Source organism: Salvelinus alpinus, chromosome 12 (genome assembly GCF_045679555.1).
Source record: "Salvelinus alpinus chromosome 12, SLU_Salpinus.1, whole genome shotgun sequence".
Classification (NCBI taxonomy): domain Eukaryota; kingdom Metazoa; phylum Chordata; class Actinopteri; order Salmoniformes; family Salmonidae; genus Salvelinus; species Salvelinus alpinus.
This window is the reverse complement of record NC_092097.1, coordinates 27,795,051-27,809,381: the sequence shown is the minus strand read 5'-3', so window position 1 is coordinate 27,809,381 and position 14,331 is coordinate 27,795,051. Positions and strand designations below refer to the sequence as shown.

The 14,331-nt window shown below is 42.8% G+C and overlaps 1 protein-coding gene and 1 long non-coding RNA gene across 2 annotated transcripts; both read left to right on the top strand.

Moving 5' to 3' along the window:
* Positions 1 to 776: 776 nt before the first annotated feature.
* LOC139535233 (uncharacterized) lies at positions 777 to 3,943 on the top strand. Its single transcript, XR_011667087.1, has 2 exons — positions 777 to 954; positions 2,705 to 3,943. It is a non-coding gene; the product is annotated as an uncharacterized lncRNA (long non-coding RNA).
* Positions 3,944 to 8,255: 4,312 nt separating this feature from the next.
* On the top strand, positions 8,256 to 11,731 carry apof (apolipoprotein F). The gene is made up of 2 exons (XM_071335646.1): positions 8,256 to 8,389; positions 9,515 to 11,731. Exon 2 carries the CDS (start codon positions 9,559 to 9,561, stop codon positions 10,873 to 10,875), a length of 1,317 nt encoding a protein of 438 aa, XP_071191747.1. The 5' UTR covers positions 8,256 to 8,389; positions 9,515 to 9,558; the 3' UTR covers positions 10,876 to 11,731.
* Positions 11,732 to 14,331: the final 2,600 nt, after the last annotated feature.

Genomic DNA, 14,331 nt, shown 5'->3' with positions numbered 1-14,331 from the left:
ATATCTGCCTGATTATTATAGGTACAGCAGAGCACACATGCTCCAATCAGGGTTCGACCAGCTACCCCATCTCTCTCTCTCTCTTTCTCACCATCTCGCTTTCTCTCTCGCTCACCATTTTTCTCTCTTCCTCACTAGCTCTCTCTCTCTTTCTTTCTCTCTCTTGCTCTCATCATACGTAGTAACAGGTGCATAACATTTGATTATAACCAAAGGATATTGCAATACTCATGACCTTTTACCACAAAGGTAGGCTACTGTATGAATAACTAACAGTTAACTCGAGAAGTAGAGAATTGCAATACCATTTCCCAATCCCAATTAATTGTTTCAATCGCACTGGTAATGCAGTGGTTTAGGGGCATTCTAACAGTGCCAAGCCATTGCATTTACAGTAGACAACTGTATGTGGCAAGAGACAGATGCTGTCAACCTAAACTACTTTTTATGCATACTGTATTACCCTCTCAATAAATGGCATACCTCTGAGTAAATGTGTCTTTTGTACCCAGACTTCAATCCAATTATGTCTAGGTCAGTGGATGATTCATTTACATTATTCATGAGGTCAAATTAGGGCCTTACAAGCTCTCTGCGTAAAATGTCTGTTTCAAAATGAACTTGTTAACATTGCAACTTCCTTATTGTGTTCATATAATAGGGAGAGGTAGTGTGGGTTTGAGGTCACCGTTTTTAATAAGATACTATCTCAGCTTGATCAAACAAAATGTTCAATCTTTTCATCTTTCTTTGTCTGATTTGTGCCAAAGAAGTGAAAGTCTGTCAGTAGTTGGGTGGCCCTGACATTTCCAGGCAAATGAGAAGATGATTGAAAGATGGGGGCAGTCATGACTGTAGCCTCCTACAATCTCGAGACAGAAGGAACAACTTTTAATTAGACCATTGAGGGTGGATGATTGAACCATTGAGTGTGGCACCATGAGTCTCTATACCGTGAGTATCTAACTGTCCTCCATTGAGCATGCTGGAGCAGCTCGCCATTCTAAAGGCTTTCTATAGCATTGTGACTGCGGAAATACTTTTGTAACCTTTATTCACCTTAATCACATATCACAAAAAGGTTTGATGAATCTGTGCATGTGTGTGTTGGGGGGGGGGCGTCTTGTGGGTGTTTGCATCTCCATCTGCGTCTGGTTCTGACTCATAGAGATGTATCAGTCTCTACATGTGGCAGATATCTTGGGTGTTAAATTTTCATTGAAAATAATTGTAATTACTTGTGCTGGGAAAAGTACCCAATTGTCATACTTGAGTAAAAGTAAAGATACATTAATAGAAAATGACTCAAGTAAAAGTGAAGGTCACCCAGCAAAATACTACTTGGCTAAAAGTCTAAAAGTATTTGGTTTTAAACAGGGGCGCAACTTTGGTTTTATAAGTGGGGGGGACATAATTATTATTAAAACTCCAAACAGCCTAACCGACTGCTCGGAGGCATCCGCACTGTCCTAAAGCACACTGTTGCCTCGTTTTGTAACACATTCCAATGTGTTACAAAACACATTGGAGGGGGGGGGGGGGGGGTTGAAATATACTTTAGTATCAAAAGTAAATATAATTGCTAAAATATACATAAGTGTCAAAAGTAAAAGTACGAATAATTAAAAATTCCTTATATTAAGAACACCAGAAGGCACAATTTTCTTTTTTTTAATGGATTGCCAGGGGCACACTCAGACATTTGTGAAAAGTGACTCAGACATTTGTGTTTAGTGAGTCTACCAGATCAGAGGCAGTACGGATTACTACCGTTGTTCTCTTGATAAGTGTCTGAATTGGATCCTTTTCTGTCCTGCGAAGCATTCAAAATGTAACGAGTACTTTTGGGTGTCAGGGAAAATGTATGGAGTAAAAAGTACATTATTTTCTTTAGGAATGTAATGAAGAAAAAGTCAAAGTTGTCAAAAATATAAATAGTAAAGTACAGATACCCCCAAAAATGACGTAAGTAATACTTTAAAGTAAGGATCGTACCATTTTCTTCTCCAATTTTCGCCTAAAATGACATCTAAGTATATTTCACCACTGCAGATGAGTCATTGGGAATGGAGGCTCCTATTGACACATTTTGTTCAATGTTACTTATCAGTGGTTTCAGTGAAATGTTGGATGAAAATACCTAAACAGCCTAACTACAATCCATGTAGACAGACTACCTGCATGATAAAGTACAGTGTTGCCTTTCTATTTCCAATTCTGAGCCAGACAAAACAGCATAGTACAAGTCTATTAAATCTTATATTTATGTAACAGTCACTTAAGCACATTATTTTTGATAAGAGTTTTATTACTTTAGAGGCAGCTGGAAATAATGCCTGGATGACTTCTACTCGGTTAGAGACAGAGGGGAAACAAACCTCATATACTCTGTCCTGTATTGTAGTGAGTGATGACTCATTATGGTTCGCTCAAGGTTACCCATGGTTACCCATATGAACTGTAGTTAGAGAAAAGTTGCTCCAAGGAGCCAGTATGTTCTTCTGAATACAATGAGATTTTGCTCCAACGCTTTTGTATACTAGACATAATTTGCATGACTACATTGTCCATGAATAGAATGCCAATATATGGCTTAGTACTAGGTGTTCCCTTCTCAGTGGTTTGTGGTGTGTGTTTATGTGTTTGTGTTGTCCTTGGAGACAGAAAGATCCTGTTTCCTTTGTTTTGTGTTTCCTGAGGACAGGATGCTGCTTCCAGATCATCACCAGGCTGACAGACGTAACAGGGAGCAGAAAAACTCCCACACAACAACAGGATTGATGACCGGTCCACTCTCACCGCCTTTCTACCACAACTGACAACTGTCATCTATAACCGCCCTGCTATCTTCCCTCACTAACGTAATCATACTCTGTTCATAACATGGATTATGCCTGGGTTTAAATCCATTTAGCATTATGACAGAGTCACAGGGTTGTAATAATATGAAAATGAACAAGTGTGTTAGCGTCTCTCCATTGCAGAAATATATACCCAACGGATGCCATCATTACGTTTTTCACAAACACTCACAAATGTGCACACACATGTATGCTCACCCACACGCACACATTGGATGAGAGAACATGCTGACCCCACTCGCACTATTATTGCACCACCTTTCATTGAAGAGCTCCCCAATCACTTTATTTTTTACTTCTCTGTTCTTTAACCAATTATGTATTTTTCTTTTTCAAATGATCAATGTAAAATCACTACCAAGACACAATTGCTCAAATACTGTGTCACCTTCAATCAGTTCCAAATCTTGGTTTATTACTTCATCTGTGTTTTGATTTATTGGGTGATGAGGGTTGGAGAGTAACTGATACTGGTTGAAATTGAATTGCTAGGGGGCTGGTCCTTGTGGGGCAAAATGGAGCAACACAGCTTCCAGAAAAAACATCACTTTCAAACTAGGAATTCTGTGGCTAATTGAGGTAACACAGTAATTCTGGTCACAGATTATCATAGATTATGTACACATAAATACTTAGTAGTTGCCAAAGTTCCAGAGCATGTCTTTATAATAAGAGTGTAACAAGCAGGTGCAACTGTCCAATATGGAATAAGAGTGTTTTCTCAGCCCTGTGTGTTGAATACTGCCCTAAGGGAATCTAACCTGTCTACACAGTGGAATTCATTCACTTTCACACTGCCTGTCCCTTGTGTGTGCATGTGTGTGTGATGTGAGCCAGTGTTTGCATAGGAAAGGGCAGTAATGCATCTTGTTATTAGACCGATGTACAGTATAGCTCACTGTTCTGTTGAAAAGCGCATATTGTTGGTTGTCTTTTGTGTGTGTGCCGGTATGTGTGTGTGTTTGTTCACAATATTCTGTCTATCTGTATGTGTGTGTGTATTACATTTTTAGAATGTTATGTATTGTGTCTGTGTGTGTTCCATCAGTGTCAAACTGCGAGAATAAATACTGTATATCTCACTTCAGATCATGTCTCCATTAACACCTCTGAGAAAAAAGTGCTTTCAGACAGATCACCTTTCCCTCGTTCTTTCTCTTCATCACTCTCTTCTATCTTTCATTTTGATGCTTTCTTTACTTGTGACTCTGTTTTCAAACCAGTGTTCAAGATCACTTTGACAGTGTTATTGTGTCACCACATGCTCTGAGACTGATTGGAAAAACACACCCACCTCCACACGATCTGATTACAGCTCTTTTGACTTTAAGTGATTTTTACATCATTACAATACTAGTCTGGAATAATTACTGTCATCACATATACTCTCGGGTCACAAGCTTCAAGTTCCTTGGTGTCCAAATCCCTAAAGAATTAACATGGTCCACACGCGACAATGCCTTTTCCCCCTCGAGGCTGAAAAGATTTTGCGTGGGCCCTCGGATCCTTAAAAGGTTCTACAGCTGCACGATCGAGAGCATCTTGACTGGCTGCATCACCGCATGGTATGGCAACTGCTTGGCATCGGACCGCAAGGCGCTACAGAGGGTAGTGCGTACGGCCCAGCTCATCTCTATACTAGGTAGTGTCAGAGGAAGGCCCTAAAAATGGTAAAAGAGTCCAGCCACCCAAGTCACAGACTGTTCTCTCTGCTACCGCCCGGCAAGTGGTACCGAGGCACCCTGAACAGCTTCTACCCCCAAGCCATAAGACTACTAAATATACTGAACAAAAATCTAAATTCAACATTCAACAATTTTAAATAGTGAGTTACAGTTCATTAAAGGAAATCTAGGCCCTAATCTATGGATTTCACATGAGTGGGAATACAGATATGCATCTGTTGGTCACAGATACCTTAAAAAATAATTTGGGGGGGGTAGATCAGAAAACCAGTCACTATCTGGTGTCACCATCATTTGCCTCATTCAGCACAACACATGTCCTTCGCATAGAGTTGATCAGTCTGTTGATTGTGGCCTGTGGAATGTTGTCCCATTCATCTTCAATGGCTGTGCAAAGTTACTGGATATAGGTGGAAACTGGAACACGCTGTCGTACACGTCGATCCAGAGCATTCCTAACATGCTCAATGGGTGACATGTCTGGTTTGTATGCAGGCCATGGAAGAACTGGGACATTTTCAGCTTCCAGGAATTGTGTACAGATCCTTGCGACATGGGGCTGTGCATTATCATGCTGAAACATGGGCCTCATGATGGGCCTCAGGATCTCTTCACGGGATCTCTGCATTTAAATTGCCAACGATAAAGTGCAATTGTGTTCATTGTCCATAGCTAATGCCTGCCCATACCATAATCCCACCACCACATGGGGCACTTTGGTCACAGAATTGACATCAGCAAACCGCTCGCCCACGTGACGCCATACACGTGGTCTGCAGTTGTGAGGCCGGTTGGACGTAATGCCAAATTATCAGAAATGATGTTGGAGGTGGCTTAGGGTAGAGATATTATCATTCAATTCTCTGGCAACAGCTCTGGTGGACTTTCCTGCAGTCAGAATGCTAATTGCAGGCTCCCTCAAAACTTCACATTTTAGAGTGGCCTTAGAGTGCACCTGTGTAATGATCAGCTTTTTGATATGCCACACCTGTCAGGTGGATGGATTATCTTGGCAAAGGAGAAATGCTCACCAACAAGGATGTAAACAAATTTGAGAGAAATATTTGTGTGTATGGAACATTTCTGGGATATTTTATTTCAGCTCATGAAACATGGAACCAACTCTTTAGAAGTTGTGTTTATATTTTTGTTCTGTGTTCTTAACCAAATAACTACCTGGACTAGCTGCATTGACCCACTTTGCACTAACTCTTTTGACTCATCACGTGCTGCTGCTACTGTTTGTTATCTGTCCTGTTGCCTAGTCACTTTATCCCTACCTATCTGTAGATATCTGCCTAAATTACCTCTTAGCCCTGCACATTGACTCGTTCCTGGTGCCTAGTGTATATAGCCAAGTTATCATTACTCATTGTGTATTTATTAATTGTGTTATTCTTTTTTCAATTTTTTTCTCTCTGCATTGTTGGGAAGGGCCCATAGGTCAGCATTTCACTGTTAGTCTACACCTGTTGTATACAAAGCATTTAATAACATATCAAATTCCATTTTTGTAATTTTTTATATATTTTTTACCCCGTTTTTTCTCCCCAATTTCATGGTATCCAATTGGTAGTTTCAGTCTTGTCTCATCGCTGCAACTCCCGTCCTCCAAAACACAACCCACCCAAGCCGCACTGCTTCTTGACACAATGCCCACTTCACCCGGAAGCCAGCCACACCAATGTGTCGGAGGAAACACTGTGCACCTGGCAACCGTGTCAGCGTGCACTGCGCCCAGCCCACCACAGGAGTCGTTATTACACGATGGGACAAGGACATCCCTGCCGGTCAAACCCTCCCCTAACCCAGACGACGCTGGGCCAATTATGAGCCGCGCCATGGGTCTCCCGGTCCTGGCCGGCTGCAACAGAGCCTGGACACGTACCCAGAATCTCTAGTGGCACAGCTAGCACTGTGATGCAGTGCCTTAGACCACTGCACCCCTCGGGAGGCCCATCAAATTTCATTTTATGAAAAGTTGTGCACTATAAATAGGGAATAGGGTGCCATTTGGGAGTCACCCAGATCATACTCTCAGGAACACTACCCCTGAGAAGTCATTAAGACTGAGCAGCTGAGCATTGCACATCAGTTGTGTTTGATTTTCCAGTGGTACTTTGATTAGCCCTTGGAGGATTCCTGCAAACTGCAATAAGGAAGAAACATTAAATTACAAAAATTACCCTCTTTCATGAGTCACAAGACAAGTGGAGGGGGTGTGTATTGTCTCAGCTGCAGCGTAGCAGGATGTGCGAGACACCCCACTATGCTCTAGGGCCAGATCCCAGTTGGAGGCTTGGCTCCATGAACAGGACCCGCTCTTCCCAGCAAATCCGTTCCAACTCAACTACACCATTATGGTAAAACAGTGCCCTCTAGCGCCTATCAACTGTAGAGAACATGTTGGGTCGAAGCAGTGAATGACATAGACTTATCCACTCATCTGGCCAATAATAAATAGTTTTGGAAGCTTGGGTGAACCCGAACTTCCCCGCCTCCTCTGTGTGGCATGGCTGTTTGTTTTGGGTCACTGTGGCCCTTTTGTTGGCCAGGGCTAGCCTTTGGCCCCACATTTGAAAAGTGAACAAGACCCCACTCACTTAGAGGGAAAGAAGTGTGGGTACTCTCACAGGTCTGAGAAAGGATGAAAAGAGCACTTTGGCATATGAAAGAGAAAATGAGAGAGAGAACTAGAGAGAGAACGAGAGCGAGATAACAAAACACAGATCTGAAGTGAAGGGAACTGTCCGGTAGTTTCATCACTATCAGAGCATATCACACAGCAGCAGATTGGTCATCCTGTAAGCAGAGAGAACAGGAGCAAAAATGTACTCATCTACTTTCTGAGTTTAGTTTATTGTCATCTCTAAACAAGCTGTTATATACATGTTTATGCTGCTGTTACACCCATCATTGCATAAAGAATGTAATATATAGTAAAACGCAAAAATGTACTTCAAAGAACTCGTTTCATTTGACCAAAGACTTTTCCAATCTTTTGATCACTGAACCATCAGGATGGTCATTCATTCAGTCTGGAACACATTGTTCAGTTGTCTTATAAAACACTTGGCTAGCATAAGAGGAGGGAATGGGATGTACCACAACAGGGCTTAGACAAGAGTGAGAGAGGGAGTCCAAGTACCCACAGTTCAATACTGATGGCATCCTCAGGGCAGAACTATACTCTGCTGAAAGCTCCCAGTGCCAAAGTCATGGGCTTTTATCCTCTTTCTATAGAGAGAAAGACTAAGTGAATAGGCCCTCTGGAGAAAAGGGAGGTGCATTTTCCCTTAGACTTCAACACGAAAGGTTCTTGTTCGTAATGAAGTGTTGGAGTGTCTAGTGTGTTGAGAGTGGGGTATTGTGGTGTGGGGTATTTTTGGCAGTAAAACTTAAAATAAGGAGGGGAGTGATGTCTGGTTCATTGAGTCAGTCTAGTTTCATTTTGTAGAACTAACGATGGGTGGGATTGATGAAATCTTCACACAGGATGACCTTCATCTCTCCCGCTTCTTGACCAGAATGAAAAATCCGCCCAGGGCACGAGGTAAAATTGCTGCCAAGTATCTGGGTCAAAAACAGAGAGAGAGACAGAGAGAAAGAACGCAGGGACAAACAAACAAAGCGGCTTTAGAAAACATGGACCCTCTCCACGTGAATCAATATTCCATCCTTGTCCTAACTGTTGAGCAATGAGGCCAACTCAGAAAAAGAGAGAGGCAGAGAAAGTGGGTAAGAGAGAGGGAGGGGTGTCATCGTTTGGGCAAAAGCTGTGTTAAATAGTGAAGTAACCTGGCTCGGAGTATCACACACTAGGGATTTGGACGGACGTTTGAGGTAAGTGTTAAACAACTGTTTATTAAGATGCATATTAAAATATGAAATGTGTTTTTTTTATGTAAGTTGTGCGTGAGTAAATTACATTATAGTTAGATAAATGGGGAACATCAAGGGTGGTGAAAATGTCAATTTCTACTTCAAAGCCATCTTTGATAAATTATTGGAACATTATCTTTGGACTATGTTCTACCCCTTTGTTCTTCTCCTCATCAAAACTCACATCCGTCTGATGAAGACAGACAACCTATTATATTCTAAAATAATATGAGACATTTATGAAAAAGAAAAGTCAAAGAAAAGTGAAGTGAAGAGGCATACTATCTGCTTTAGATAGACCAGAGGTTCTCAAACTTTTTACGACCGGGACCCCTTTTGTGATAGCAAATTCATCAGGGACCACCTCATAATCAGAATACAACTCGAGTGAGAAAAAAATATATATATAGCAAACAAGAAGTTTTACTACGACTTCGGCAGTGTATGGTCAGACGAACCAAGTAAAAGGCCCTTGTATGGAACATTTAAAAGACCTGCCTCTTAGCATTGGATTTCTTTCTTTTTTACATTTTCCAAACAATTCCAAACATTTTGTCATGGGGCAGAGATATTTTGTTGTTGCAGCTGTATAGTTAATATCCCGCAATTCTACACATGTATCATGCAATAAGACAGAGAGAAAACATAGCAATTTTAAACCTTAAATTACAGTGCATGTATGTCAAAAAATATATATGACCTTGTATTCTATTGTATTGAACCCTCTAAACTTATTCCACGGACCCCTTGGCCAAAATGAATTTAATCTTTTGTTGTTAGTAATATTAATTTAGAAAATGTACATACTGTACCTCCGTGGACTCAACTTTGAGAACCCCTGACATAGACAGCATGATGTTCAGGAAAGCACATTGTTGTATTGTTTTGAGGGACATAATGCAGCAGCAAAGAGGGCTTAGCTAGAGAGCTAGAGTTGGCAAAAAGCCAGTTGGAGTGTTTGCCCCTTCACAAGCCAAAGCGAATCGTTGGTTTCGACAAAACAAATATTGAGTTGAAGTTTATGCAAACGTGCTATTTAAAAAAACATCGATTTTGACTGACTGTGTTCCTCAATGTCTTCCCCAGATTTTTGTGTGCAGCTGGATTGGAATAGAACTCTTCCAGGCAAAATGATGCATCCTAAGATGAAGTGGCTGTTTCTGATCCAACTACTGCTGATTGAACAGGCTTTGTGTAGGACACCAACTCCCCCTGCTCTGAAGAACACTCCGGCCTTCAAGACCTCCGTCTTAGGGGAGGGGGACACTATCAAAAAGGGGAAGCAGTTGCTCCTTGGGTCCCAGACCCAGCTTGGTCTTCCATCAGGTGCAGCAGAGAGTGCGGCCCCTGAAGAGTGGGTGGTGCAGGATGAGGCCAGGGCACAGTCTGCTCAGCGTGTCGTCACCACGCTCAAGGCCAAGCTGCAGGGCCGAATCCTCATCCAGGCCAACACCAGCTGTGAGGAGCTGCTGTCTGCCTCCACCCTGCAGGACCCCTCCTCCGCCCTGTTGCCCCGGGAGCTCCTGGGCCTCTCCCTAGTGCCCGTGCTGGTGGTGGCAGGCTGTCCCCGGGAGGCCCAGACCCTGGTGCTCAGGCTGTACAACCTGCTGGGAGTGGAGGACACTGAGGAGCTCCTCATAGAGGTGGAGAGTCTGATGGCGAGTGGAGCACCCCATCCCAGAGCCACAACACCCCCTGCCTCACATGTGGGGAAGGTCCAAGCAGAGCGCCACCTCCAGGCAGTGATGTTCAACATCCAGCAGCTGGCCAGGGCTGGGGAGGGCCGTAGGGGGCAGGGGGCCTCTGGAAAGGGGAAGCAGGAGCAGTGTCAGGGCTGGACCAGGGTGAATGGGACCCTGCTGTTAGGGGATGCGATGGAGGGAGCCACAGGGGGGCTGGAGGAGGCGATAAGGGCCTGTGAGAGCCTGGGGTCCCAGTGTGCGGGTGTGTCCCATAACAGAGGGCAGTACCAGGCAGTTCTGAAGCCAGGCAGCCGGGTGGTGCCTTCTGAGGACTCTGACTCAGAATGCTGGATTCGACAGTGCCAGGTGCAGGAGGAGAAGTCACCTGTGGCCTCAGGGCGGCGGGCGCGGCGCAGCCCCCAGCGGAATTGCGTCAACAAGAAGGAGGAGCGGGTCTACAACGTGGTGGAGTGGATCCCTGTCGTCAGCACCCTTTACAACCTGGGCACGGCCGTCTACTACACCTCTGTCAACTGCTCCGAGACGGCCAAGGAGAGAGCCATCCTCAGCGCCGTCGACCTGGGCACAGACGCCCTCATGGCCGTCACTGGGGGAACGGTGGGTGTAGCGGGCTACGTTGCCGGGGCAGGCGTGAAGACGGGGGTGAAGGCTGGGATCAAGTACCTGCTGTCCTCCATGAAGCAGCAGGAGGATCTAATAGTTAATGAGTACAGTTGGGAGGAGGGAGTCATTACCATACAGTAAACAGCCAGTAGCCTGGTAGGTAGTCAGATATGATTTTGCTTCAGCCAATGGCATCATAAAGAGATGTGGCGACCAGGAAGTGGTCTCAGGGAACCCCTGAGTCAACCCTCTTAGACCACCTTGACCTCTCCTCTACCCCGTCCTCTCAACCCAAACCCCTCCTCTCCTCCTTCAGTACTATTGGTCAGGTCAGACTCAATTTCCACCTCTGATATTTCAAGTGCAGGGACTATTGTAACGGTACTACTTTTCAGTTGATGTGTTGTTGTTCTGCCTCCTCTGGAAACAGATGGAGCAAAATTCATTGGCATGAAAGTGTGCAACTGCCCTTGAACAAAAATCATTGATTGATTAAATTATCATTCTAGCTAGTTGTTTTTTTACGACTACTTTTGAGTGTCTTCTTTGACCAAATCCATAACTTCATCATTATATCAGGTAAGAATGAGTCATGACTGATTGAATATAAACTTTTAGCTTAGTCATTGCAAAGGAATTCACAACACTTTTCCAGGGCCTTTCAATGTGTTTTATTTCACTGCAAATTGATTGGACAAAACACAGGTAGGGGAGAGGGGGTCAGTTGAGCCATTTTTTACATTCTGCATCACTCTGTCAAGAGAAATATAGTATTCTTTCTAACAAAGATATCTACATATATTTCAGGATGTTATGTATCCCTGGAAATAATCAGAATTCATGTAAACATGAAAGTTTTTTAAACAAAGCTTGTCCAAAAAAGGTATCTTGGCACAATTTACCCGGGTATGGGGTAATTTGAGCCACGAAAGGGAGTAAGTTAAGCCGCCTACACATTTCTGTACTGAATTAAATATTACCACTACCTTTTTAAAAACATGTCTATCTTTATTTCCGAAACACAATTCAACACAATCACAAACGCTTTTTTTTTAGTCTTTTAATCATTTTAAGCATCTTTGAACACAGGCTTAACACCTAACAAAGATTTGTACTTAAAAAAAAAAAAACTTTTAGCATAGGCCAGGCCCTGTTGTTACCTCATCTCCCAGCAATAATACCTTGCAATATTTCTGAGAAGAAAACGTGCTCAACTTGCCATTAGCTCAACCATTGGCTCAACTTACCCCAAGGCAAACATGTAGACTACAGTATATTTGCCCACACAGCTACAAGGATGCCCTTTTATGCTAAGTTTAGGACCTCATATTGAAGCTTATAAAGACCCCAACTGATGTATAGAACAATCTCAAAATGATCTACTTTGGTTTAGATACAAGCATAATGACCTCTAAAACAATAAATTCATTTGACTTGGTGAAAATCCGTTTTTTGGACCTAACTTGCTTACCTCCTTTTCCATGTGGTTTCTTCCATTACAGACTACATGAAATGATGACCTCTTCCTAAATATTGGTCAAATGATACATTTTGTGTTTCCCAACAATGCAGAGAGAAAATAGAAAAATAATTTTAAAAATACACAATGAGTAATGTTAACTTGGCTATAAACATGGGGCACCAGTACCGAGTCAATGTGCAGGGGTACCAGTTAATTGAGGTAGATATGTACATATAGGTAGGGGTAAAGTAACAAGGCAACAGGATAGATAATAAACAGTAGCAGCAGCGTACGTGATGAGTCAAAAGAGGTCAATGCAGATAGTCAAGGTAGCTATTTGGTTAAATATTGAGCAGTCTTATGGCTTGGGGGTAGAAGCTGGTCAGAGTTCTGTTGGTTCCATACTTGGTGTATCGGTATCCCTTGCCGTGCGGTAGCAGAGAGAACAATCTATGACTTGGGTGGCAGGAGTCTTTGACAATGTTTAGGGCCTTTTTCTGACACTGCCTGGTATAGAGGTCCTAGATCGAAGGAAGCTTGGCCTCTATGATGTACCGGGCTGTACGCACTACTCTCTGTAGCGCCTTGTGGTCGGATACCAAGCAGTTTACATACCAAGCGATGATGCAGCCGGTCAAGATATTCTCAAAGGTGCAGCTGTAGAACTTTTTGAGGATCTGAGGGTCCATGCCAGATATTTTCAGCCTCCTGAGGGGGAAGAGGCGTTGTTGTGCCTTCTTCACAACTGTGTTGGTGTGCGTGGACCACGTTAATTCCTCAGTCATGTGGACACCGAGGAACTTGAAGCTCTCAACCCGCTCCACTACAGCCCTCTGTTCCTGTATGTCTCTCTGAATAAGACTATAATGTAATGTCAAATTATGTGACTCATTACAGCACAATGGTCAGTAAAGGCTATTATTACAGTTGTAGATTGTTATACTACCAACATGTAATAATTTATATTTTTTATGAAAGGACCTGCATGAGAAAGCAAGCTGGCAGTCATCCACTGGAAGAAAACTTTGGCGACTACTAAGTATTTTTTTTATTGAGCAGAATTACTGTCTTACCTCAATTAGCCACAAAATCCCTAGTTTAAAAGCAACTGTTTTTCTAGAAGCTGTGCTGCGCCATTTCCCCTATATTTTCCCCCACGTGGGCCGGCGCCCTAGCAATTCAAGTACAAATGAGGTCCAGCCCCTCGCCATTTGAGTGACAGCTAGCAAGATGCATACACAGCAGAGCAAGAGAGAGTAATGACATGGTGCACATACCAAATGAAATAAAATTTTAGTTGTCACATGCGCCGAATACAACTAGTGTAGACTTTACCGTGAAATGCTTGCTTACGAGCCTTTCCCAACGATGCAGGTTAAAAATAATAATAGAAATGAAATTGTAACGCAAGAGGAATAAAATACACAAGAATGGAGATATATACAGGCAGTACCAGTACCAGATCAATGTGCAGAGGTACAAAGTATTTGAGGTAGATATGTACATGAAGGCAGGGTAAAGTGACTAGACATAAGTGTAGATAATAATAAGAGTAAAACGAACAGAGTAGCAGCAGCAAATGATGAGTGCAAAAATGTGTGTGTGTAATATGTGTGTAAGTGTGTTTGTGTTGTGTTGGTATGCATGTGTGTATGTGTGCGTGTGTTGTGAGTGGGTTTTGTGTGGTAGTGTCAATGTAGTGTGTGTGAGTGAGTGTGTATGTATATATATATATATACACACACACACACACACATATATATATATATGTGTGTACAGTGGGGCAAAAAAGTATTTAGTCAGCCACCAATTGTGCAAGTTCTCCCACTTAAAAAGATGAGAGAGGCCTGTAATTTTCATCATAGGTTGCCCGTTGCCCGGGCGGTGTGTTTCTGGTAAGAGGGGCAGGGGGGTATGCCTTATGATTAACGAGACGTGGTGTGATCATAACAACATACAGGAACTCAAGTCCTTCTGTTCACCTGACTTAGAATTTCTCACAATCAAATGTCGACCGCATTATCTACCAAGAGAATTCTCTTCGATTATAATCACAGCCGCATATATTCCCCCCCAAGCAGACACATCGACGGCCCTGAACAAACTTTATTTGACTCTATGTAAACTGGAAACCA

Coding starts and splice junctions, on each gene's coding strand:
- apof (XM_071335646.1), top strand. CDS start 9,559: ATGATGCATCCTAAGATGAAGTGGCTGTTTCTGATCCAACTACTGCTG.